Source organism: Rhinatrema bivittatum, chromosome 8, assembly GCF_901001135.1.
Source record: "Rhinatrema bivittatum chromosome 8, aRhiBiv1.1, whole genome shotgun sequence".
NCBI lineage: Eukaryota > Metazoa > Chordata > Amphibia > Gymnophiona > Rhinatrematidae > Rhinatrema > Rhinatrema bivittatum.
The window spans coordinates 233,237,759-233,262,991 of NC_042622.1; the positions used below are offsets into that span (position 1 = coordinate 233,237,759).

At 46.0% G+C, this 25,233-nt stretch overlaps 1 protein-coding gene across 3 annotated transcripts in view; it reads right to left on the minus strand.

Moving 5' to 3' along the window:
* Positions 1–956: 956 nt before the first annotated feature.
* The window catches only part of TBXA2R (thromboxane A2 receptor), a 57,310-nt gene continuing 33,033 nt past the window's right edge, over positions 957–25,233 (minus strand). The window contains exons 2-4 of one of the 3 annotated variants that reach the window (XM_029614078.1): positions 16,602–16,653; positions 13,266–14,294; positions 957–3,293 (exon numbers count right to left, since the gene is read on the minus strand). In XM_029614078.1, the coding sequence (XP_029469938.1) occupies positions 3,024–3,293; positions 13,266–14,111 (1,116 nt within the window). In that variant the 5' untranslated portion in view covers positions 14,112–14,294; positions 16,602–16,653 and the 3' untranslated portion in view covers positions 957–3,023. Of the gene's footprint in view, positions 3,294–13,265; positions 14,295–16,601; positions 16,654–24,203; positions 24,245–25,233 lie in introns of those variants that run through there. The other 2 variants (XM_029614079.1, XM_029614077.1) reach the window with 2 other exon arrangements.

Here is a 25,233-nt window from a genome sequence, read left to right on the forward strand (position 1 = left end):
CTAGGGAGCTTGGGGAGCAGGAGCGGAAGTTGGTTTGTTTGCCCCACAACCCAAAAGGTATTTATTTATTTATTTATTTAGATAGTTTATGTACCGTTGTTCCATGTAAAGATCGCAACGGTTTACAAAAGTAACGTTCATAGCTACGTATCAACAAATGAAGCTTGTCGCACTGCTCCTGAGCCTTTCAATACATTGTGCACATTTTTTACAGCACAAAGTCACATTTGTGGCCACCCCCGTAGCCGATCTGCAGAAAACCCAACGCAGGTGGATTTTTCACCAAATCCACCACATCTTATGTCAAGTGCGAACCAGGTCAGCATCCGCCTGTTTTAAATCAGATCTCAATGAGTTCGTATGGCTTTAGTAACTTAAGGGCGGGGGGACGGGCCAATTTTCAAAACCATTTCCCCCTCGCAAAACTGGCGGTTTGACAGTTACCCTGCGCCATAACGCCCCTACATGTAATGGGTTAAAAAGAGGCGCTCCCAGGGAGGTGTTTACTTGGGTGGGCGGGGAGTAAGCAAGGTGCACACTCCCCCTCCCCACAAACAGCGAGACGCAAAGCATTCAGCCGCTTGAACGTGCACGCTTTGCGCTGGCTAAACCTTCCCAGCTAGGTCTCTTTCCAAATATGTATTCTATATAGAGATGTGCATCATTTTTTGTGTTCGTGTCGTTCTTTGTTTTTCGGCCGCCATGGAAAATGTCGGTTTTTTTCGGTTCAGGTCTTTTTTTTCGCGAAAAATCGATTTTTAGTTAGTGCGCGCTAACTCCCCGTTAGTGCGCACTAACAAAAACCGTTAGATTTTGTTATTTTTTTGTTACTTTTTGTTAGTTTTTGACAGTGTGCGCTAACGGGAGTTAGTGCGCACTGACTCCCATTAGTGCGCACTAATCGGAAAAACGAATTTTTGCAAAAAAAGGAGAAAAATCCTGATTTTTTTCGGGCTCCCTGAAACATGCCGAATTGGACAATTTCGTTGCAATTTTCCAATTCGGCAAAAACGAATGCACATCTCTAATTCTATACAGGAACATCGGTATATTAAATAAATAAATAAATAAAGCGAGCTGCAAGGTTCGCGCAGTAAAAGTGTCCCCCCTCCTTTGCTGCTAGGGGACCTGTGGAAAATTGCCTCCTTCCAAATGTCATTAAAAGGGTTTCTCCCTTTAATGGGGGGGGGGAAATGCTGCGTACATCTGGTCCCATGTAAAGGCGCATACAGCCAGAAGAAATGAAAGGCGTACGCTGGAATGTAAAGAGACACGGAGAGACGTTTTCCGTGCCTCATGCGCTGCGGAAAGGGCAATGACCAGAGCTAGGGACAACCGGGAAGAGCCAAGTGGCTCAAATGGTTCTCGATCTACATGCACTGGGTTACTATGTAAGAAACAGCAAGGTAAGAAGGTGAAATTTTATTTCTCCTCGTTATATTTCATGGATACCGAAGTGGCTACAAATAAATAAACGAGCAACAGGCAAGCTCTCTCCACTGGTTATGAAGTTAGTGAAGTAACGTGTTAATACAATCATCAGCAGGAGCTGCATTCCGGCTCCTTACGAGGACAAACCTCTCCTCGGTGTGTTTCAGCCAGTCCTGCCCTAATTTTCGATTTTGCTCTGCATCTTTCTCCGGGTTTTGCGCCTCCAGCTCAGCTGGAACTAGCAGCACACCTCCCACCCTAACCTGGTATCAGCTGCCATGAGCCCCCGCGTGGGCGCCAGGCAATAGTTATAGCTGCTGCGCTGCGGCTGAGATTCACTTTGGAAACTAATCCTGGCTTTCCCCCACGACAGTCACCTGTGCTGCCACTGCTTCTAATTTTAACATTTATATATTATAAATGGATACACATTTTCATACAGAGCTAGTAGAGATGGACCAGTGGCATGATTTTCCATTGGAGAGTGCCTCATTCATAAGGTGAACAAGTTTTCAATATTTTTTTAAATAATTCTAGGGCTGTCATTGGTCATTTGAAGGGCCGACACCGATTTAAGTTGATACAAGCTGTTCGTCTGGTGAAAGAGCCACCCCGTACAAATGGGACCATCAGGATACCTGCATGTGATGATTTTGTGACCTCCGGATCACATCTAATCAGTTCACAGGGTACAAAATCTTTTTTTTTTTTTTTCATGCTCAGTTACTGTAAAGTCATCGGTCAACAGAGCAATCCCTGTTTTATCTTATCAACCATATATCTCATAGCAGATAGCACAGATTCTGAACTCTGCATGCCAATTTCACAGTTCAGTAACAAAATGCTAAAAAAAAAAAAATCAGCACCCCAGCAACACGATTTTACCTAGCACAGAGGGCTATGGGTTACAGAACCATTACCACGGACCCCCAATGGTCTGACGAGAGAAATTCTTGAATGGCACTGAGAGTATTCCGAGAGGTTTTTGAGTTATTGTGAAGGAGATTTTTCAGTCATTGCGGAAAACATTCTCATAGTTACCATATTTACCCAATGAGCCTCTTCCGTAAGGTCGCGTGAAGAACTGTGGCCACCTTGCCCCAACACCAGCAGCTGCAGGACGAGCCAATACCAGTTGCCTCTGTTCATTTTGAACACTAAGCAGTACAAAAGCTGGCACCGCACGGATGAGCTCTTGGCTCTCGCAAAGCTGACACCTGTCGCTAATCTGACCTTCATTTTTCAACGCATCTTCTCCTTTTAGGAGGCACATTAAACTCCCTACTCGTTTAAAGACCTTTGTCTGGAAAGTAGATGTCCTCAAATAAGCCCAGAATAACTCAGGGAACGTCCTTGCTGTTACAGTAATAAAGCCATTTTGTCAAAAACCAGAGAATATGTGCATTGTATATTAGGATACAGTATAGATGCATACATTGTAACCTACAATGGCGCTGTGTCTATACAGAATAAGCCAATAGTTTTTCAGGATCTTTGGTTAGCACTCATCATCATCATCATCATCATCATCGTTTATGTATCTTGCGTTTTTCCAGCAAAGGCATTCTCCACAAATTAAACTGCGCTGGCCATTAGCTAATCACCGATTCCTGTGTGTACTTGCGCTGTAGCGAGGGGTTCATGCTGGGGTACAAGGACATTATGGACGGCCTGGACTTTAGACTGGGGTAAAGTCTTTTCAACACGGCTCTTCTAAAGAGAATGTAGACCCAGGGATCCAGGATCTGGTTCCAGGTGGCCACCCGTAAATAGATGAGCATCAGCTTTTCCGTCTCTCGGGGGATGGCGCTGCCTGGCAGGCTTTGGGGTGGCTCTTGCAGGAGGGTCTGTGCAATGAATATCTGGAGGAGAAAAAGGGAGATGTCAGGCTTGCATTATCATTTGACCCTCCACCTTTCCTCGAATAACCTACCATAGCTCACTGTGATCAAGAGGAGAAAACCGCAGTGACGAGAGAGGGGGGGGGGGGGGGTCTGCCATTAATCAGGTGGTTCATTGTTAACGGGAATGACCCCCGCTCATTACAGTGACCAGTACCACAGGGGGAGGCAGTGCAGTCTTCCCTCAGGCCTGTCCCGTTCATGAAGACAATGATCCTTGAACTTCAAACTTAACTGCCAGTATTTTTTCAAGTTCTGTTAGGCCACCAAGCCACAATTAATCTGTACAAGTTTGACAGTTTCTCTTTAAAAAGAAAACCCAAACCAAACCCAAAACTGTAGAGACCGGGCCGGGAAAGTGTGGGAGGCGGCGGCGGTGGTGATGTTGATTTGAGAACTCAACAGGGAAATTACAGCAGTTGTCAGCCTTCAAAACCCTTTTCTACCTCCTCACACTACAACGTTGCCCTTTCTCTAAAGCCAGTAAGAGAACGCCACAAATGGAGAGAAAGCTCAGGGGCAGAATGCCGGCTGCTCACATTTTTAGGTTTGGGGGTTCTTCTCTTTTCTTTGCTTGACAGCCCACACTTCTCTTTTGAAGTGTAGCTTTCCATGGCTGCTGTAAATATTAACCCCCCCCCCCCCCCCCCCCCCCCCGCGGCAGCAGGCCAAGATCTTTCCTCACCTTGCCCCTGGGGCCTCTTCAGCAGGTGCGCGTATAACAGACACACGACGCTGTGGGCACTAGCGAAGTATGTCGAGTGTAACGCGCCTCCTTTCTGGTTTCATTTCATGAGTGGAGGAAAGAAAGAAAACTCAAGACTGCAGAGGACTTTCATCATGATTACTGAACCATCCACGACGTAGGCTCTGTGGACTCATTCCCTGATGAAAATTAAAGGAGGGATGGGCTCATTTATTTATTTATTTTAATGATTACTATTAGTTTTAGTCCGCAGTTTCGGCTTCTAGCTGAATCGCAGCCAGCCCCCTGCTGGTCTGCTGCATCAGGAGGTTTCAAGTCACGACTGCCAGGGAGTTCCTTCCCCCTATTTTATATCCCAGGCAGGGCAAATGCAAGCATATATGGCATATTCCCTCCCCCCTCCCCCCCCCAACTTAACTACTTGCAGCAGTGGCTGCAGCACAGCGCTCCCTTCATTGACAATAGGATTTTGCCGCTCCCAAAATCTGGGCACACTGGCCTAATGGAAGCACCAGCCCTGTACTCAGGGCACCTGTAACAGTGACAGCCCTTTGCTGGGGGTGCGGTTTGCTCCCTCCAGGCGGTAGCGATGTGGACCCTAAGTCTGGCCTCTGCAGCATCCCCTTTCCTGGTCGGCCTGAGAAGCCAAGTTGTAGCCCGGGATTAAAATCCAGTTTCTCTGCATGGCATTACTACTGAGCCAGAATCCGCTGGATTTATGGAAATTATATTGTTAAAAAGAAGGTGCATATGAATGGGTCAGACTTGTTTACTTCTCTGCTAGCAAGCAAGGATTCCTGTTGACATAACTATACCCCCAACCCATAATGTAAGCGCGTGTATCCTGTCTTTATTCTTGCTGTCTATGATCTGTTATTATGGCAAATTAAAAAAAAAACAAAAAACAGGTTACAGGAGGAAAGAGGAAAATGGGCTCATACATGAAACAGGTTGTGAAACTGCAGCATTTCCGTGCCTGAAGCAGATGGAGCTTCAGCCCTTGTTTGGTAAATTCTGTTAAAAAAAAAACAGCTTGGGGAGGGGGAAGACACCCAGGTCAGCCAGATACAGCTCTCGGGCCAATAAAGCAAACAAAAAAAACCCCAAAAGGGAGATTTAAATGGAAGGGAAAAGACCCAGCTCTCCAACTCTTAGTGCAAAGGTCTGAAAACAGCAGGCCCCAGGTGCTCTAAAACAGCAAAACCTTAACCCTGTGCTTCCACCCAGGATCTATTGTCTGGGATGCATCCGTTTGTAGGGCTGCAGTCTGCACATAGGCATGGACCCCCCCCAAAAAAAAAAATCAAACCCCTGTCAGAGTCCTCAGGTCTCCCCTCCCATGTCCTGAATATTTGGCATGGAAAGGACACCAAATGAAAAAGTTGCTAGGGACACAGAGAGAGAGAGAAATCTCATAAGCGGGGCTAACAAAATTCTCACAAGTGCTCAGACACAACCGAGCCTGCCCCTGTATCCTCTACGCGACGGCAGCGTTTCTCAGCACTGGTCTGAATTACTTTTCCCGGCCTGCGCGGAGCCTGACGTTGCAGGAGGAAGCAGACCCAGCTGCAGGTGCCCCCCCCCAGCCGCACAAGGACGGCCACGAGCAGCACAGTCTCTACTGCCCTTTAAGCACGGGGTCAAAATGTCCTTGTAGCGGGGTCAGTCCCAGGCCCCACCGCGCTGCCTGGACAGACTGCTGGCACTTTCCGGCTCTTCGCTCCTGCCGACACGAACGGCAGGTTCAACTGATCCCCACACTGCCCCCTCCCCCCTGAAAAAAAAAAACAAAAAACAAACAGGTTGCTAACTATATGGCCCCCCGCCCCCCTTACCACCAATGTAAGGATTTCTAGCCCCTGACTGCACGATCCTCTGGAATGAGAAGACCTGATATTTTTTTCCTGCCCCTGTTCTGGATGAAAGAAGCAAGTTCCTTTGTCACCGTTTTTATAATTAAAACATAGGGGGGGACTGGGTTGAGACAGGGGGGGGGGGGGGGGCGGCGGGCATGAGCAGTTCCCTCCTCCTCTGCACCGGCATGGTCTTTAGCTACAGGGGGGAACTCGTCCTCCCCGACCCACCCCCCACCACCCCCCCCCGACCGCTACCGCACCCCCCCCCTCCCCCCCCCCCCCTCCTCCCCACCCCCCCCCACCCCCCGCCCCCCCCCCTCCCCCCCCCCCGCCCCTCCCCCCTCCCCCCGACCCCTCCTACCCCCCCCCTACCCTCGCTCCCCCGCCCCCCCCAGCGCTACCAGCCAGCCAGTTAATCTCCCCTCAGGAGGTCAGGCAACCGGTCCCCGGCTTAAAAAAAAAGCCGAGAGGGCGAGAGCTTTTCTAAACCGAAGGCTTATAAGATTGCCATCTCGGGGTTTGTCCACGTCTCTCCCCCTCCCTCCCTCCCTCCTAATAACCTGTGTGCTAAGTGCCGTGTGCGCAACACATTTTTAGGATATGTGGGGGCTTTAGAAGAGGATCCCGACGGGGTCTATTTCAAATGCACGCGTATGCGCGGAGACGTTCCGGAAAGCAGGCCCCTTTTTTCTTTTCTGCAACTTTAATTGTCTTATTTTATTTAATACATGTTTAAGAAAAAATCCAGTTTATATTCTGAGTGCCAGCAGTTTCTCCTTTCAAAACATTTTGAAAAATGTTTTGAAAGGAGAAAAATGTTTGCTCAGTATTCAATATTTTCAGCATGAATAAACTCTTGCTTTTTTTTTTTTTGTTTGGCCTCTCTCATGGACCTTGTGAAATGAATATTGTACTTGTAGACAATCAAAGGCTCCAGTCTGCAGAACGGCCTATAAATAAGTTATCAGGACCTATGAGGGGCTTTCAAAAGAACTAGGACTTCCCACTAACACCACCTGGGGTGCTCAGTAACCATACAGCTCCTAACCCCTTTCCACTTTTGTTTTTCAATTGGTAGGAATATCGAGGGAAGAAAAACTAATGAATTATCTACTGTAACTGTTCCTGAAGGTGACGCCTTCTCCGTGAAAGGTCCTAGCCTGGTGAGAGTTGGCGAACCCCTGCCAATAGTGCAGCGGGAGGAAAAGCTCCATCCTGTTCACAAATATCGTCCGGGAGTGCAGTTATCAAACCTAAAACGAACCATTAAAGCTGCAAAAGGGCTAGTGAGGTTCACAGGTTAATCTGACAGTGAACAGGTGTTTGGGGGAAGGCCAGAGCTCATCACCAGTTTTGGGTGAAGAGAAGCCCCTGCAGGATCCGCCCCTTCGAACAGGCCCCTGCAATCCCCGTTTTACTGACATCTGGGTTTTTTTGCCGGCTGCAATCTCAGCTACTGCAGTTTTCTGACTGGGACAATATATGGACATTTTTGCTGAAAACCTGCTCACCCACTGATGTTCTTCTGAAGGGGAGGTAGCCAGGATTTGTCACTATCCTAGAAAGGAAGAGTCATTCCCAACTGTGCCCAGTTGCTGTGTGTTTTATTCACAGCTTAAGTTTGTTTAGGCTTTGAAAGCAAAGGGGAAATGCGAAGAATGACTGGATTTTTGTGCCAAAAATAATACCTGTTAGTCACAGTTCATGAGAAGGGAAGAACCCGAAGGAGAGTTCTGAATTTGTCATTCCCAAAATGGATTCTGAACATAACATTCAGTAGGAAAATAACCAGAACTGTATTTTTTTTTTAAAGCCCGGAGCAGATCTTGATTACTGTGCCTACTGTAGCTGAAAAGCCGAAACTGGAATGCTGAAGCCACTTGGAATAGACTCTGCTCGCAGGTCCTGTGAGAGTCTGAGAGCTATTTTCATGGTAACCTTCTGCATTACACCCTGGATATAACCCATGTGGACCAGGAGGAGTAACAGAGTCCTCACAAGTGGGCCGCTTATTGAGTAAGGGGTAATAGTGCGTCGAAAACGCGCGGCCAACCCCCCCGAAACTAATAGCGCCTGCAACATGCAAATCCATGTTGATGGCCTTATTAGTTATTCCCACGCGATTCAGAAAGTAAAATGTGCAGCCAAGCCGCACATTTTACTTTCAGAAATTAACGCCTGCGATATTAAGTCGGAGGCCCCAAAAATAAAAAAAATAAAAAATCTGCCCGCGGGTTGGAAGACGGATGCTCAATTATGCCGACGTCCATTTTCCGAACCCGTGGCTGTCAGTGGGTTCGAGAACCGACGCCGGTAAAATTGAGCGGCGGCTGTCAAACCCGCTGACAGCCGCCGCTTCTGTCAAAAAGGAGGTGCTAGGGCCGCGCTAGTGTCCCTAGCACCTCCTTTTACTGCGGGCCCTCATTTACGTAAATTTATTTACTGGATCGCTCGCCCGCTCTCCCGCAAAGTTTTCTGTATCGGCCCGAAAGTGATGATCTGGCTCCATCTGCTTCCCAAAGAGGAAGGAAGGGTGACTTATCTTGCAGTGGGGGCAGTGCTTTAGGATGCTCCCAAATACAACTGGAAGGAGGTGACAGGTTGCCTAGCATGGGCAACAGGCTGACTTGGTAAATGGGGATTGGAGTAGCCCTTCTGCAGAATCTATAAGAAGTAGAGAGATAGTAGATGCACGTCATGAGGCTCTGCTCACACAAATGGTAACAGAACCCAGAGGGAGGGTGAGAACAGACCTGGGAACTGCGGAGAGTCTGGAATTCTAAAGGAATTACCGGGTCTCCGGGCCAATACCGCAAAACCAGGTGTTGGTCTCGGGAAGAAGAAAGGAGCATAATTGGGCCCGAGCGGCTGAAACAGGAGGAACTTAGCAGTGATTTCTCTACTTTCCTCTGCCCTTTTGATCTCTTCCTTCGCTTCCTCTTGACGCTGCCACCCCTCCTCCACCTGCTCCTGCCCAGCCGCCCCTTGCAATGTTGCCAGCCACTTGCCCGCCCCATCCTGCTTACTTTGCCCAATCGACATCGCGATTTCCTGCCCCATGCACCAAAGAAGGAGTGAGAAACGGGCAGTGCCCGCTTCCGCAGCACCGAAGGAGGAGGAGGAAAGGAGTCAGCCTGAAGGAAGAGGCTGCTGCTGCTGGGGGATTTTGAACGGGGTGGGGGCAGAGAAAGAACAAGCATGTCTGTGAGAGTGAGTGAGTGTGTGTTTGTAGAGGAAGAAGAGAACTGAGAGCAAGTGAGTGCAAGTGAGCATGAGGGTGAGAGTGAGTGGGCATTTGTGTATGGAAGAGGTAGAAATGCGAGTGAGCGAGCGTGCATGTCTTGGAAGAGTCGATTATTTTCTGATATGACCTACTCCTAGCCAAAATCCCCCTGAGAGGAGACTCTTACAAGAGAAAAAAAACCCCATGCAAGAGAACATAAGATAAGTGCCTATTTCTACATTTTGAATTGATTTTAAATGCATTATAAAAAAATAAGAGAGACTCAAGAGAGAGCAACACTACTAGCCAAACATGGGTGGCAGTGGAAGGGCTGGTAAATTATTATATTTACAAACGAACATGACTAGTTTGGGCAAAAAAAAATGATTGTATGAGACCAGCATGCATCATTAAAAATAAATTGTATAAGACACATACAGCTTACTGTGGAAGATTATTTTGTTAGCTGTTCCTCATTTGTTTATATTTATGTAGCTGGGATTCAGTGCCAGGGAAGTGCAGAGTCGTGCATCTGGGATGCAGTAATCCAAAAGAGCTGTATGTGATGGGCAGTGAAAGACTGATGTGCATGGACTGGGAGAGGGACCTTGGGGGCATAGTGTCTGGGGATCTGAAGACGGCGAAGCAGTGTGACAAGGCGATAGCTAAAGCCAGAAGAAGGCTGGGCTGCATAGAGAGAGGAATAACCAGCAGAAAAAAGAAGGTGATAATGCCCTTGTATAGGACCTTGGTGAGGCCTCACCTGGAGTACTATGTTCAGTTCTGGAGTCCATATCTCAAAAAGGACAGAGACAGGATGGAGACAAAAATTATATGGGGTCTGTATCAGAAGAGGACTGAGGAGAGGCTGAAGGACCTAAATATGTATACCCTGGAAGAGAGAAGATGTAGGAGAGATATTGTACAGAGCTTTGGATAGCTGAAAGGTATTAATGATGCACGACCTTTGAACCTTTTCTGTTGGAAAAGAAACTGTGCAAGTAGGGATCATGATATGAAACTCCAGGGAGGTGACTTAGGTCTAACATCAGGAAATATCTCTTCACAAAGGAAGTGGTGCAGGCCTGGAAGAGGGGAGGTCGAAAACAGCAAACAAATTCGAAGAGGCATGGGATAAACCCTGCGGCTCCCTAAAGGCTAGAGGTTGGAAATGAAGAAAAGAGCGCATGGGGTAACCTGCAGGGAGCAGCGGTTACTGCCCTTAGTAAAAGGCATAGGGATTACTATCCTTAATTAGCCTTGATGCTTTGCACACATTTCTCTCCACTTTGATGGCAGGAGGAACAAGGGGAATTGGATTCAGACAACACTCAATGCTGGGGCCCGACTTTTGAAAAAGTACTTTCAAGCAGCATCGTCTGAATTATCATCAAGAAGGCTGCTCACCCCATAAAAATGTTGCTAGCAGTAATTTTTTTATGGGTTTGACAGTTGCTTATTTACAATCAAAACTATTACTACCCTTAACACAAGGCTTGGGGGTAACCTGCATGGAGCGGCAGTTACTATCATCAGACACTTGCTAGGCAGACTGGATGGACCATTTGGTCTTTTTCTGCTGTCATTACTATGTTGTTATTTCCTGGCAAAGGATAAAAGAGAGAAGGCCTGATCTGCTGCAAGCAGTCAAGCTTGCACAGTTGATAGCTGGGAGATTCAAAAAAGGTTATTTCAGCTGGCATTTAGTGAGCTGCTAACAGGAACTTAATTGAATGTTGCAGTCTGAGACCTTTGCATAAATTTTGCCTCATGCAATATACTTGTGTTAAGTATGAAGTATTGTCCTATGAAGCGCTATGTTGGTGTATATTGATGATAGGGGTGTGCATTCGTTTTGAATGCATATGTAAAACGCAACTTTTTTTTTTTTAACTTAAAAAAGTGATGAGGCGCAACGATCGCGATTTCCAACTTATTCAACATAGCTATGTTGAATACGTCGAACCTAAATAAACACTTAAACCCCCCACCCTCCTGACCCCCCCAAGACTTACCAAAACTCCCTGGTGGTCCAGCGGGGAGTCAGGAAGCCATTCCTGTATTCCTTTGCGAGGAGCACGTGACGTCGGCGTCACGTCAGAGTGACGCGGACGTCACGTGATTCACCGTGCCTCTGCTCCGGGACCCCCGTTGGACCCAACCGGAACTTTTGGCCAGCTTGGGGGGGTCAGGAGGCACCCCAAGCTGGCCAAAAGTTCCGGTTGGGTCCAGCGGGGGTCCCGGAGCGGAGGCGCGGTGAATCACGTGACGTTGGCGTCACGTCGGAGTGACGCCAACATCACGTGATTCACCGCGCCTCCCTGGTTCCAACCCCCAAGCTGGCCAAAAATTCCGGTTGGGTCCAGCGGGGGTCCCGGAGCGGAGGCGCGGTGAATCATGTGACGTCTGCGTCAGTCCGACGTGACGCCGACGTCACATGCTCCTCGCAAAGGAATACAGGAATGGCTTCCTGACTCCCTGCTGGACCACCAGGGAGTTTTGGTAAGTCTTGGGGGGGGAATAAGGAGGGTGAGGGGTTTAAATTTTTATTTAGGGAACCGGTGAACGTATGGACATAGCCTCAACTTATGGAATTCTCCATATGTCCATATTGACCGAAATTGACCCTCACCTTCAACTTATGGACTTATCAACAAACTTTTTGTCTGCACATCCCTAATTGATGATATATTTTATATTTACTAATTTCATGTATTTGTTGCTTTCTATTCATTAATTTAATTTATTTTTTTTTAACATGGATTGCAATTTTATTATTTTATGAATGTTATATTGTGAACCACCGATTGCTAAAAGCGGGTTAGAAGAAATGTTTACATAAATAAATACTTTTTAATCAAGGACTATCAAGTTCTTTTGTAGTGATAAGTTGGACTGTGGACACAGAGAGCAATGTGCTCTAACAGCACTGCCCCATTTGATACGGAAAACAATGAGCAGTTCATAGGTAGCCATCCTGTGTGTATGTGTATTGGGTTTTAGCAGTGAGCCCGCCAATGGACAACTCCCATTAAAAAAAAACCCCAGTGTTCAGTCTGGGGAGTCAGATGAGAGATGGCAGATAACACCTCAGATGAGTCTTGAATAGCACACTTAGACCAGGCCAGCTTAGATTTGTAGCCCGGTACTTTGGATTGTCTTATGTTGTCATCTGTTGGCGTCTCCGATTATGAATGAAAATTAAGTTAGGCAAGGCAGGAATAGAGAGATGCCAAAATGTGATCCCACCATCTGAACAGGGTTCCTTGTCTTAATGCACCCCCCTTTCAAGCTAGTACACGTCCTAATGTTGATAGGAGAATGGAGGAGGTGCCCCGCCACATCTCTGAGTAGTGGGAAATATTTTATATGTAGAGAAAACACCAAAGGCCTGGTGCTGATGTCCTTGGGAAGATAAGGATGCATAGGGCTAGCCTGAAGGCAAAGACATGAGGCATAAACAAAAGGAAAGCAAACAAGACAAATCTTTCCTGCAAATGTTACTACATGGAAATGTTGTCATGAGGAAGAATCAGTGCCACGTTGTTTCTCACAAATTGGGAAGTACAATTTCACTGGCAATTCAAACCAGATGAGATTATCCTTCCTCTCAAAGATGCCTGGACATTTTGTTGGCAAGCTCCTAGAGAGAGGGGTTTGGTTTTTTGTTTTTAAAACTGTAATTCCAATTCTTTAGTTCTGTCCCTGCATCATTTCTACTCTTTCCCTTCTCAAAAGCTTCTTTTCGTTTCATGAGAATTAATCCAATAAATTGATGGATCAGCCGCACTGCTCTGTAAACTTCAGGGTGGAATTCAAGGTTTTGATTTTTAATCTACACACAGATAATACAGATTGATAGCTAATCTTAGTAGTCTCCTGCTTTTTTTTTTTTTTTTTTAAGATCAGAGAGTTGCAGGATGTCAGCAAAGCTCCTTACATGCCTCATTGCATAGCTTTTTGGACTGAAAGAAAACCTGAGATCCAACTGACCAAGGAAAAGATTTATCAGAAGGCACTCAGAAATTACCGACCCCCATCATCCTTGTTCAGCTGAGAATTGCTTTGAAAAGGCCCCAGATCGGTTGTTGGCCAATCCTGTGTGGGAATGCTCAATTATTTTCTGAAACGGAAAGGAAGATTCTTACCAGTAATGGTAACCAGCACACACTGGCAATGATCATAATGCCAAGCAGCTGCACCATCATCTCCACTTCACTGTCCCGACGTCTTTGCACAGACTCACGGTCATGGTACACCCTGCAGAGGGTTATTACACTGATGGTGTTCAGGATGAAGGAGATTCCTACCGAGCAGATGCCCAGTAATGCAAAGATCATGCCAAAGGCAATGTTCTTTGTGTCATGCAGCAATGTGAGGAAGCACCAAGATTTGGGGTACTGTAAAGTGTATTTACCCAGGCCCAGGACGGGCAACAGACCGAGAAAAAAGGCAAAACCCCAGACCATGGCTACAGTGCACCAGGCACGACGTTTAGAAGCTCTGCTGGAGCGTGAGAAGGGACGATTGATGCCAAAAAAACGTTCCGCAGCCATGGTGGCACCTAGGAAGAGAGGACATTGACCGTAGAACACCATGGAGAGTCCCATAAAGTTGCACAGGTGACATTTGGGATCCACATCAGGCCAGCTGAATTGGGTGAAGTGGTAAGAAACAACGATGGAACCAGTGACCAGCAGGCCCATAAAGTCTGTCACCACCAGGCCACATAGGAAAATGAGGAAGGAGGAACGCGAACGGCTCTGGGTCTTCTTGTAGGCGCTGATCAAGACGCAAAAGGCGATGAGGTTGGAAGAGAGTCCGATGAAGGCGAAGATGGTGGAAAACCATGGAGAGGCAATCATCTTCTGACTCTTTTCACTGATATTAATGCTCCGGAAGCAATTGCCCAGGCCTGGCATCGAGCTAGCATTGCAGGAATCAGCGTTACCTGTGGAATACAGCAAGGACTCATCCGGTTCCCAGGGACACATCTTTAGTTCTCAAGGAGTAGTAGGGTTGATTTAGTTTGAATAAAGCTGAATTTCTGGAGAAGGAAAATCCATGAGGATCTTAAGGCTGGTCACCTGTTTAATATGCAGCAGGATTCCATTTCTGTACTCAACAACCTTCAGGCTGAAGAAGGAGGAGGAAACGGTCACTCTATGTCTTGAATCCTACAAAGAAAAAAAAATCAAAGGATTTGTTAACTTTTGTTTCAAATATTTCGTTTACTTTTGTATCAGTCCTCCCTTGTCTTCAGTGCAATTCACTCCATAAACCATTTCTCAACTTCTTTCAACCAGTTTTTAAATAAAGAGACTGCGTTATACCTACTGTGCTATTCAAAATATACGCAGAGCACTTTGAAGTGGAGCTGGTGGGGATAAATTCAAACCCTTCAGCGCAAGATGTCTAAAAGTTAGACTTCTCTTAGTATTAACCCTCTTTCCTTCATTACCTGGAAGATGGGACAATGGGAAATGTGTAAACTTGGGAGACATGGAGTCAGGACACACATTCAGGTCGATGCCAATATCCACACAGGAAAAACAGGCTCCCATGTTTGAGAGCCCGCTTTCCTAACGCGCGCCCATCCCCCCTCTGCCGAGTGTGCGATGCAGCGGGCAAATGAACAGCTGCATTAAAATGAGGCGCTAGGGGAAATTGTGCGACCCTAGCGCCTCCTCGTCATCGGGCGCCCAGGAGAAGCGGCTTGGGCGCAGGTTAGGAAAACGGACGCTCATAAATTGAGCATCCATTTTCCTAACCTGACTGCCGTCGAGACATTTTTATTTTATTTTATTCCACAGTTGCCGCTTTCTGTGGTCCCTCTGACTTAATATCGCCACAAGGCTGGCATTAATGTTTGCGGGTTAAAATGTGTGCTTCGGGCGCACGGTTATTTTTTACATCGGGGGCTACTAGTTAATAGCCTCATCAACAAGGCGATGAGCGCTATTAGCCACGTGCTGGTTTGGATGCACATTTTGGATGCGCTGATCCCCTTGTCACATCAGGGGTTATGAATGCGCGTCCAACCGCGGGTTAACCTGTGCGCTAGCCTGAGCACACGATATTGCATCGGCCTGATTGTCTCTAATGCCTGAGAATGGTTTGGTTCAGATGAGCTGCTCTAGAACTGACGGCATTGAACTCTGTATTGGGACATGAAGAGTCACCCCTGCATGACCCTGGGCAAGTCACTTTGTCTCCCTGTGCCTCTGGTACCCAGCTGAACGCAAGGCGTTTGTCTTCATTTTAATTTCCTTCTTCAAGCACCTGCACAGAGTGGCAGTAACAACCCTAATCAGCAAATATTACCGCTTGGGTATTGGTTTTGGAGCAAAACAAAGCTGAAGATGGCAGCACTTGAAATGGCCCTACTAGCAGAAGAGGTGGAGGCCAGCACTTGGGCTGATTTTGGTCATGTTCGGGTCAGTGTGTCAAATGGGTTGAGAGAACAGATAAAAGACTTGGAGGGAGGAGGGAGTTGGTGTTGGGTTGCATAAGGGATTGTGTGTGTGCATATTCCTAAGTTGGATAAAACTATGGGGCATATTGGATGGATCATTTTGGTCTTTATCTGCCATCATTTACTATAAAACAAGTGACATACATTAATTCATGTCTTTTGGCCCACATTTATTTAGAAACCTATTCCACTGAGTGATTTACATTTAGAGACCTGTTTGCGCATGAGATAGACTCATATTATTACTAGCACTGACTGATTACAAAAAATGAGAGACCAGTAATTGAAATTCAAACATATAGCTTACAATTAAACCTTTAACTGATAGAAATGACATTGGAAAATGTCCAAATATCTGTTGTCCATCTCCCTCACATATAATATAACCCACTACCCTTATCCCTACAAGTAGACATAAATGTGTTTGTATCAATGTACATGCGTGTGGCGGTGATGGAGGGGATCAAAGTTTACATTCAGTAAGTTCCCAGAAGATTTCACTTTGTAGAGCGCTGGCGTCACGAGTTGTAACACAGCCCCCCCCCCATTCACTCGCCTTGATTTCTTTTCTCACCCATTTCTATCCAGTCTTCCTCATCCCTTCCCCTAATACTCTAACGTTTCTCCCTGCCATCCCACCATACCTTTTCACTATTGCAAAGAATCCTAAACACACAAGAAATGCCAGACTGGATCAGACCAAAGGTCCTTCGAGCTCAGCATCCTGTCTCCGACAGTGGCCAATTCATGTCATAGTTATCCAGCAGGACCCCAAAGAGTAGACCCAATCCTTATCCACTCTTGCACCCATGCGGGAAGGCAGGCAGGTCTTGCTCATCTCGTGTCCCCTGCAGTTTTATCTACTTCGTCCCGATTGCTGAATCCCCCCTAAGCCATTGTTCAGGCTTCATTTCTCCTCTTTCCCCAGACGTCATCTCAGTCAATGTTTGACTGAATCAAGTAGTGTTGAGTTCCAGCTGGACCCTGGATTTTAGGGGGCTGTGATTACCTTTTATTGGGCCAGTGTAGGAATAATCCAAAGATGGTGGTAGAGCTGGGATCTCAAGATTGCAACAGGGAGTACAGTTCAGGATATTTAAGAGAGAGAGAAAAAAACACTTTAACATAACGTTCCTAAAAGTAATGCAAGATAGCAAAAAAAACCAAAACAATTGAATTAGTGTGGAGAGCTAATTTAACATTTCAAATAAATATTATAGATAAATAAGTAATTCGAACATAACAGTTCCTTTGAATACTTGACTGCGGAGGCCTCATACCGGGGCGATGACCTGGGCCAAGGAATGGGGCGTAGGCAGGGGAAGTGGTTATAGGCGTGGAGGAAAGGTGATGGGAGCGTAGTAGGAGACATTGCTAGTTGGGGAGTGTCTCCTCAGGGGAAGGCTTCTAAAGGAGAGAGGGCATTGGTTCCTGGCGTATATCTGGGGGTAATGAGTTCCATTGATGTGGTCCCGCGGTGGACAGTGCTCATTTTTGAATGGAGTTGTGAATGATGGATTTGTTTGGGGGGCGCCTGGAGAGATCCTTTGTATGCGGATCTGATCGGTCTGGTGGAGGTATGGAGTTCGAGGGGGATTATGAGTTGGAGTGAGGAATGATGATAGATGGTTTTGTGGACGATGGTCAAGGTCTTGAACAGTATTCTATAGTGGATAGGAAGCCAGTGTAGGTGTTTAAGTATCGGTGTGATGTGGTCCTTGCGATGAGAATTTGTGAGGATCTTTGACTTTGTTTTGGTTTTTTTTTTTAATTGGCTTTTTTTTAGTAACAAATTGGGCCTGATTAGACTTAAGAGTTTTCCCCCCCCCCCACCCCTACCGCCAAGATGGGGACAAAAGCCTTTAGTGAATTACGTCCATGCAAGACTCAGTATCTATCACACTGGAGACAACGTCTGGTGCCCACAAGAAAGTTCAGACCATAAGGCTGGGGCCTTGTCCCGATTGCTTTCTCCAGACAGCAACAATCAAAGCCACCTAAATCTGCTGATCTTTCTGCCTTAGGAACAGGGCCGGGGCTTCCTGTAGACACCGGTAAAATCCGCCAGCGTGAGGCTCAGATGGGCACTTTGCCTCAGCCACTACTGTCAAGGAAAGCAGCGCCGTGCTGGAGGGATGGAGGGTGGGGGTGACCCAGGCACGAAAGCACCGGCCCTGCTTAGAAAAATAACTCGGAGGTTCTGATGGAACAGCAAAAGCTGCAAGCTGAAAAGTCATCCTTGTTAGCACATTCCCAGGCCTGCAGGAGGCCCTTTTCAGACAGGTCACATAAGTACGACCTCTGCAGGTCCTACTTTGTACAACTCTGCAAGAACTTTGTACCTGCATGGTTACCACTCATTTTCAAAGTGAAAGCCATGTTTATCTTGGCCCTTTGAAAAATGATTGCAGGAAAACTACCGGCGCACATTTACACCTGCTCAGCTGAGTGGGGAACGCTTCAGAGATAAATTTCCAAAAGTGTGCACATAAATTGAGAGTATATGCGAGTAAGAGCAAACCCCAGACCCAGCTCTGGGAACAGATGGGATCAGTCGCAGCCTGCAAATAACTTTACCCCACCCAGGAAAAGCAATTCTCTAAAACCCCTTTTTCCAGGGGCTTTGAATGCTTCCCTCCCTCTCTCTGCACGGCAGGGAGCTCTATAAGTTCGTCTTCAGTTGGGAGTCCCAACGTGGGTTTCAGCCACACCAGCTGATGCAGCCTAAAGCAACATTTCCCCAACGAAGCAAAATATTCTCACAGTTTCTTCCTGCTCCTTTGCCTGCAAACTCTTTCTTGGTCCATTAGCAGCCATCAAAAGATTCTCTATGCCACATGTGTACTTCTTGCAGCTGTACATCTAGAAATCCAGATGTTCTTCAGGCCAGGCCATAGGCTCTTTTTTTTTTTTTTTTAAATTAACTTTGTATTGTTATAATCAAAATATATAAACATCAAACTTGTTAGAATGTGGGTAAGACCCATTTCCTCCTCGCTTCCTCCCACCAGATCTTAAATATACAAAAAAAAAACAAACCAACTGGGGAGTAGATACACCAAGACAAATTGGGCAGATAAGTTATCCAGTTGAACTTACCTGGAGATAATCACAGTGGGATGAACGTCCCATTGAATATCCCTGATTAAAGTTATCCTACTAACTGTAGTCGGATAATTTTACACCTAACCAGTCAGACTGTGAATATCACTGGTTATAAAGTTATCTGACTATAATTCGTTGGATAGCATTCGCTTAGCGGCCAGATTTAAAAAAAAAAAAGAACAAAAGAGAATATAGCCAGTTAAGCGTAATAAGTCTTAAAGAAAATTGTAAGCATACTGGCCATGAAGTCCTCCTTGCTAGCTCCCAATGCTTGGCTTGGGCCGGGCCGATACTACTGTGGCCCCTCCCAAAAACACCCTCTTCTTTTTGATTAAAAAAAAAATCATGTTCCGCGCCGGGCCCAGTCTCACCCCTTTTTCCCCCTTCCATCGAATGATACTTACATTTATATTTTCCAAGGGTCCCCCTCACCAACCCACTCATCCCCTTCCCACCCTTTGGTCCCTTATTTTCCTTTGGCTTGCAGCCCGGATCGCGGTAGCGGCCTAGCGTGACCTGGGCCCTTGGCTTTGCTCTTGCTTAGCACCTAGGCTGGAAGCACAGGCTTCGAGCACAGGGCTTATGGAGTCAAGATGGAAGCCTGTGCTCAAGAGCTTTCAAGGGCATTCGATTCCCACTGGTTTGAAAATGGAACAGTGGTGACGGTTGTCTTCTGGAAGGTAGACATTTATCGCTGGGCAGCAAGCACGCTTAAAAAAAACCACACACAGAGGGTAATGAAGGGCCCTCTCCTCCCTGCCCCTTCAATGCGCTTCCTTGCTGCCTTGGCTAGTTTTGCTATTTGCTTGCAGTCCAAGATGGTAGGAAAGGATCTGTCAGTACCGGTCCTCTGAGGCGATGCAAGGAGAGTTGGAGGTCTTTGTTCTTTTTCAAGATGATCCCAGCTTTTCTCAGGCAATAGATTTGGAGATGTTACTTCGAGATTAAGCTGGGGAATATGCATGTCTGTCTTTCTTCCAATGCCTGGTAGAGGTCAATGTTTGTTCACGGTTGATCTGTTTCTGTAAGGGCATTTTTGGAGTTTTCACCCTTGGTTGCACAGAAATGTATTCTTCCCAGGCTATTCCAGGTGACTTATCGGCACTTTCTGATATCGGCGGTACTAGACTGTTGTTCCTTGGTTATGTATCAGCCTGAGAACTCTTAAAAAGGTCTTCCTTGTGGGGGTTGCAATGTGGCGCAAGTCAGATTTTAAATATGTACTTCCTTGCATATGGACTTCTTGGCTACTGAACTTGTACAACTTAGTGTTTTAGTTTGCTGCAAATTGGACCAGTGGTGGACCCAGAAGCTGTGGATCCTGAAAGGAGTTGCAAATAGTCGTCCGTGTTTAGACCCTGGGTTCTAAGACCATGGCACTAGGCTTGGTTCAGGGAGTCAGGTCACTCAAGTGTCTTCTTCAGGAGGCCTGTTCTCTCGGTGGAATTTCCAGTCCCACAGCTTCTTGTGTTTGATTTACTTGCATTAATGGCTGCAAGACAAGTAGGTGGTCATCATTGTCAGGAGCTCATGGTTTCCTGGAAAGACAAGCTAATCCATCATTCTTTTGAAAGCCTGAGTTCTTTGGTTAGTGCTTCTAAGGTTTTCCACTCAATTGGCTGTGGGCGGTTTGGTAGCTACAGCTTGGTTGGCATTTCATGTTCAGGCCATTATATCATTCACTGTACTATGGGCATGGGCAGTAGTGTTGGTCAGACAAATCCTTTGCTCTTACAGATGGGGATCAGGTGAGTCTAGATCAGGCGGTGATCAGTGGGGGTGCAGTAGGACACAGTTTTTCACTGTTTCCAAAGAGATCCTTGCTCGGCTGACACAGATGCTCTGGTGCAGGATTGGCCACAGGAGGGATTGTTGTCCATATTCCTTCTTGGTCCATGTTTCCCAGGGTACTTCAGGCAATAGTGGGCCATTCAGGCCTGGTTCTTCTAGTAGCCCAGGTTTGACCAACCCTGCCTCATACCCCTTCCCAAAGGAAATGTATCAGTATAACTTCCATTAACATTCATACCAAGCTTTTGGGTCAGCATATAGATGTCTAAGTTACTTGATAATGTTATTCCCAAACTTCATTTTAGCCAAAGTAAGAAGCATGAACTCACAACAGATCTGACCAAAGGACCCCGCCTCAGCATCAGCTGCAAGCAATACAAAAGGAATACGTTCTTGCTGTGCTATCCAAACCAAACTGAGCACCTTTCATATCTTGTCAGACATTTGCCTAATAAGGATAAAACCCGTCTGATCTTGATGAACCAAATAAGACATTATATTAGAAAGTCTACCACCTAATAAGATCTTGATGTCTATATTGAGAAGTGAGATTGGCCTATATGAACCACCAAGTGTATTATTTTTCCCTTCCATGAGTAAATCAATACTAAGTTCCTGCCACCCGCGCGGACGAGGGCGGTGTTCCATCTGATAAAAGAAAACTGAACAACTTTATTAGTGAGAGAATGGCTCTTCTCTGTCTGCATGCTAGACCTTGCTTCTTGCAAATGGATTCCCTCTTTAGCGGCATGGACAGCCTTGGGACAAAACGGAGACAGCGTGGTATTGAATAAGGACAGATAAGGGAGGGGTGGCGTGCTCGTCGTGGACATACCCATGCATTCTCTTACTAAGAACAGCTGCTGCCGGCATGGGGTATATGAAATGGATATTGTTGCAAAAAGTATAATGATGGCGACGTCCGTGATACACAATACCTGGGGGATTATGACCGTTGCATGGAGTACTGAAAGTTTAATGTGTTTCTTGCTGATATCAATCTGGAGCGGGCAGAGGGCAGCCAGGTTTGTAGGAGGGTGCTGTCAGGAGCTCCAGGAATCATAGCAATGGCAGCTGTCCTACATCAAAGCAAATCTCTCCTCTACAGTTTGTGAGAGCTCCAAGTTCAGAAAAAAACTTAAAACGTGGCTCTTCCAACAAGCCTACCCAGATTAATCTTCATCCCCCCTCCCCCTTACCAGCCCATACCTCAATTGAACCTTTTTGTATATAGACTCCTGTAAGTAACCTGTTTAAAGCCTTTATATATAGACCTGTAAATAGCCTGTTACAGTTTTAATTGCTTTATTTCATCATTGCCCCTCTGCTCTATATATATTCCTCCCTGTTTCCCCCTCCCTGTTGATTGTAATTTCAGCCTTTCAGTTACAATGTGAACCGGTATGATGTATGCTTACTAATGCCGGTATATAAAAAGTTCCAAATAAATAAATAATAAATAAATGGTGCGAAATCTAGCCATTTAATAAGAGATCTGTAAGCACTGTGGGAGTCAAGCGGCATTTACTATTACAGCCTATAGAGCTACTTTCCAACAACCTCAGTGATGAAATACACAAAAAGAGTCTCTCTCTCTCTTTTCCTCCTCTAATGTGCCATTCAGCTGTGAGTCTCTTTCCCTCAGCCCTCAGAAATGAGAGGGGATTTAAAAGTGGCTGTCCTACCAGGTACCTCTAGCTGGAGTTCTGCCAGTGCATGTCTGCTCAGACCACCTCTGGTCACTACCTCTCTCCTTCTCTGCTACCCAGGATAAGAGACCCTTTTAATTTTACAAAGGACTCCCAGGAGCCCCCTCTGGTAGCCCATCACTGCTCCCACTCCCAGCTCTGCAGCTGTGCTTCACTCTGGAGCTACAATGGGAGCAGCACTGACTTAAAGTACACAGAGTACAGAGTCAAGGATGAGCATTTTGTCTCCGCAAGTGGATGAGAATGTGCGCCTCCTCCCCAACAGGCTTCTTCTTCTCTGCCTTATTTGCTTTCTGCAAGAGACTACGTCCTTATTTATTCTCAAATTCTAAAATGTAATGAAAGTTCTTTCAGAAAGGGACATATTTTTCCAAATTCAATAACATTCCAAATTCATAGAATCCAAAAGCATCTGGTACCATTTACTTTATAACAAATAAAATGGTCTGTCTGTTCCTTAATAACAGATATAGTGGGCCAGATTTTAAAAACTCTACGGCGACGCGCATAAAGCCCCAGGACGCATCCCCTGCCCGGGACAGAGGCCTCCAACACAGCGGCCATTTGCTGCTGTGTTGGAGAATCGCGCAACCTGTACCTGCTCCAGCAGGCACAAAAGGTTTGATAAGAATTGGGGGGTGGGAAGGTAACAGGGGAAGCCTGTGGGTGTCTGTGCACGCAAGGTGCACTAGTGTGCACCCCCTTGTGCGCGCTTACCCCTGATTTTATAACTTGAGCGTGCCTGCGCACGCATGTTATAAAATCGGGCATACATGTGTACACGCCAGGTAGCACACACACATGTATGCATGCCCAAGCGCAGGTCTTAAAATCTACCCCAGAATATTGGATCTAGGCTTTAAATAAAAATGATATGTGGGTGCCTAAAATGGTATACCTGTCAGAGAACCCTAGAATAAGGTAAGTAACATCACTAAATGTTTTACATGATTTGAAAGATGCTTAAATGTTGCAAGGTTTATTACACAATGATAAGAATATCAAAACTATAAAATAAATAAATAAATTGGCACAATAATACACACATATATTGATCAATTGTCCTAGTCAATCATTCCTCATTCATGCCACTTCTAATTTACTCTCTTTAGTGTTATGCATTTATTGCAAGTATAAATACCAACATAAAACATTGCCAAAATATATACAGAGTGCTTGTAATGAAACAATAAAACACTTGCAGTAGAGTTGAACTTCAAGAAAGATACTTTGTGAATTGCAAATGTGTCACAAACACCTTCATTAAAAAAGAAGATACAGTTGAAAGCAGTCCACAAGGAAGGATACTTTGTAATAGTGTCACAGGAATGTTGTGTAGAGTCCCGGGCATAATCTTTATCACTTCATATAGGTTCCATTAATATTTCTGTGTCCTGTACTGACTCTGTCCCAATGGTTTTTCTGTATCCTGTGTAGTCTCTGTTACACTTCTGCTATGTCCTGTATCATTGTGTAATAAAGCTTGCAACATTAAGCATCTTTCAAATCATTTAAAACATTAGTGGTGTTACTTACCCTATTTCAGGGTTCTCTGATGGATATCTATGTGTGTATATATATATATATATATATACACACAAACACACACACACATAATACATATGGAACATCCCTAATAATACATACACACACACACATATGTATTATTAGGGATGTGCCATTGTTTGTGCATATCGTTTTTGAAACTAAACAGAAAAAAAAAAAAATCACAAAATGTAATGTTTTTTTTCTTTTTGTTTTTTCATGCTCAGTATTTGCAAACAGTGTTAACTTGGTACCCCCTGACGAACAGTACAACCCAGGGGTCTCCCGAGATCTCCTGTCCCACCCCCTGCCACCCATTTCCCCAGAAAAAGTAATATTTTTAAAATCAAAACACTGGTCAAGAGCCCGTGCCTCAACCTCCAGGCCCCCTCTTTGTTAAAAAATACAGCCCCAGGACCTGGCCACCACACTGCCCAACCTCCCAACTATCCCAGACTCACCAAATCCTGCCTGGTGGTCTATTGGGGGCCCGGGAGCAATCCCTCTGCACACGGACCCTGCAGCCATTTTGAAAAGATGGAACCAGCATCCTTTGCCCCATCATGTGACAGAGTGTACTGATGCCATTGGACAGCCCCTGGCACATGATAGGGCAAAGGGCCGGCCAGCACAATTTTGGAAATGGCTCCAGCTGGGTTCAGGTGCAAAGGGGTTATAGGTGGGGCTTGTGACCAAGGCTTTTATTTAAAAATATTACTTTTTCTGGGACACAGCCACTTCCAGGGGCAGTGGGGGGTGGGAGTGGGGTGGATCAGGGGGTCGTCTTATGTTTTCTTTGGGAAATTTTTCACTTTTATTTTCATTTTTTTTAGATTTTGGGAAATAGCGCATGCTATTTGTGAAAACAAAAGAAAAAAAACCTTAAAAAATTCCCAAATGAAACAATAAAAAAATAATGCTGTACACACACCTTTAATATCCATATACCTACCTATATATATATCTACATACATATACACACACACACACGGGTTCCCATCCCATGGTGGCCACAGGAGAGGGCTGCTGTGAATCCCATCCTGGCAGTACCTGAAGAAGAGTGGGGGAGGGGGGGGGGCAGGGCACCTGAGAAACCGGGTTTTATGTGCAGAGCATATTTTCTTCGCACATTGCACTTTCCACTGTTCAGGGTGCCATGGGGTGGCCACAGATAGACATGAAAATGTGACCAACATAAGCCTTTTATATATTTTAGTCCTGGGGGAATTCTGCGCTGCTGCAGAGCATGGAATTTGCACAGAATTCCCCTCCTGTGCAGAATTTCAGAGACAAGCCCTGAGGGCCACGAGCAAGCCTGGGGCAGCAGCTGGCCGCAAGCGGAGTAGTGAAGATCAGCAGGCCCAGCAGCAGAGAATGCCAAGGATAAAGAGGCAAGAAAGCTCATGAGCCTGTGTAAGAGCAGCAGTAGGCTTGTGAGGGTGCCCGTGTGTGTGTGTGTGTGTGCGCAGGAGAGAGAGAGTGAGCGAGCCT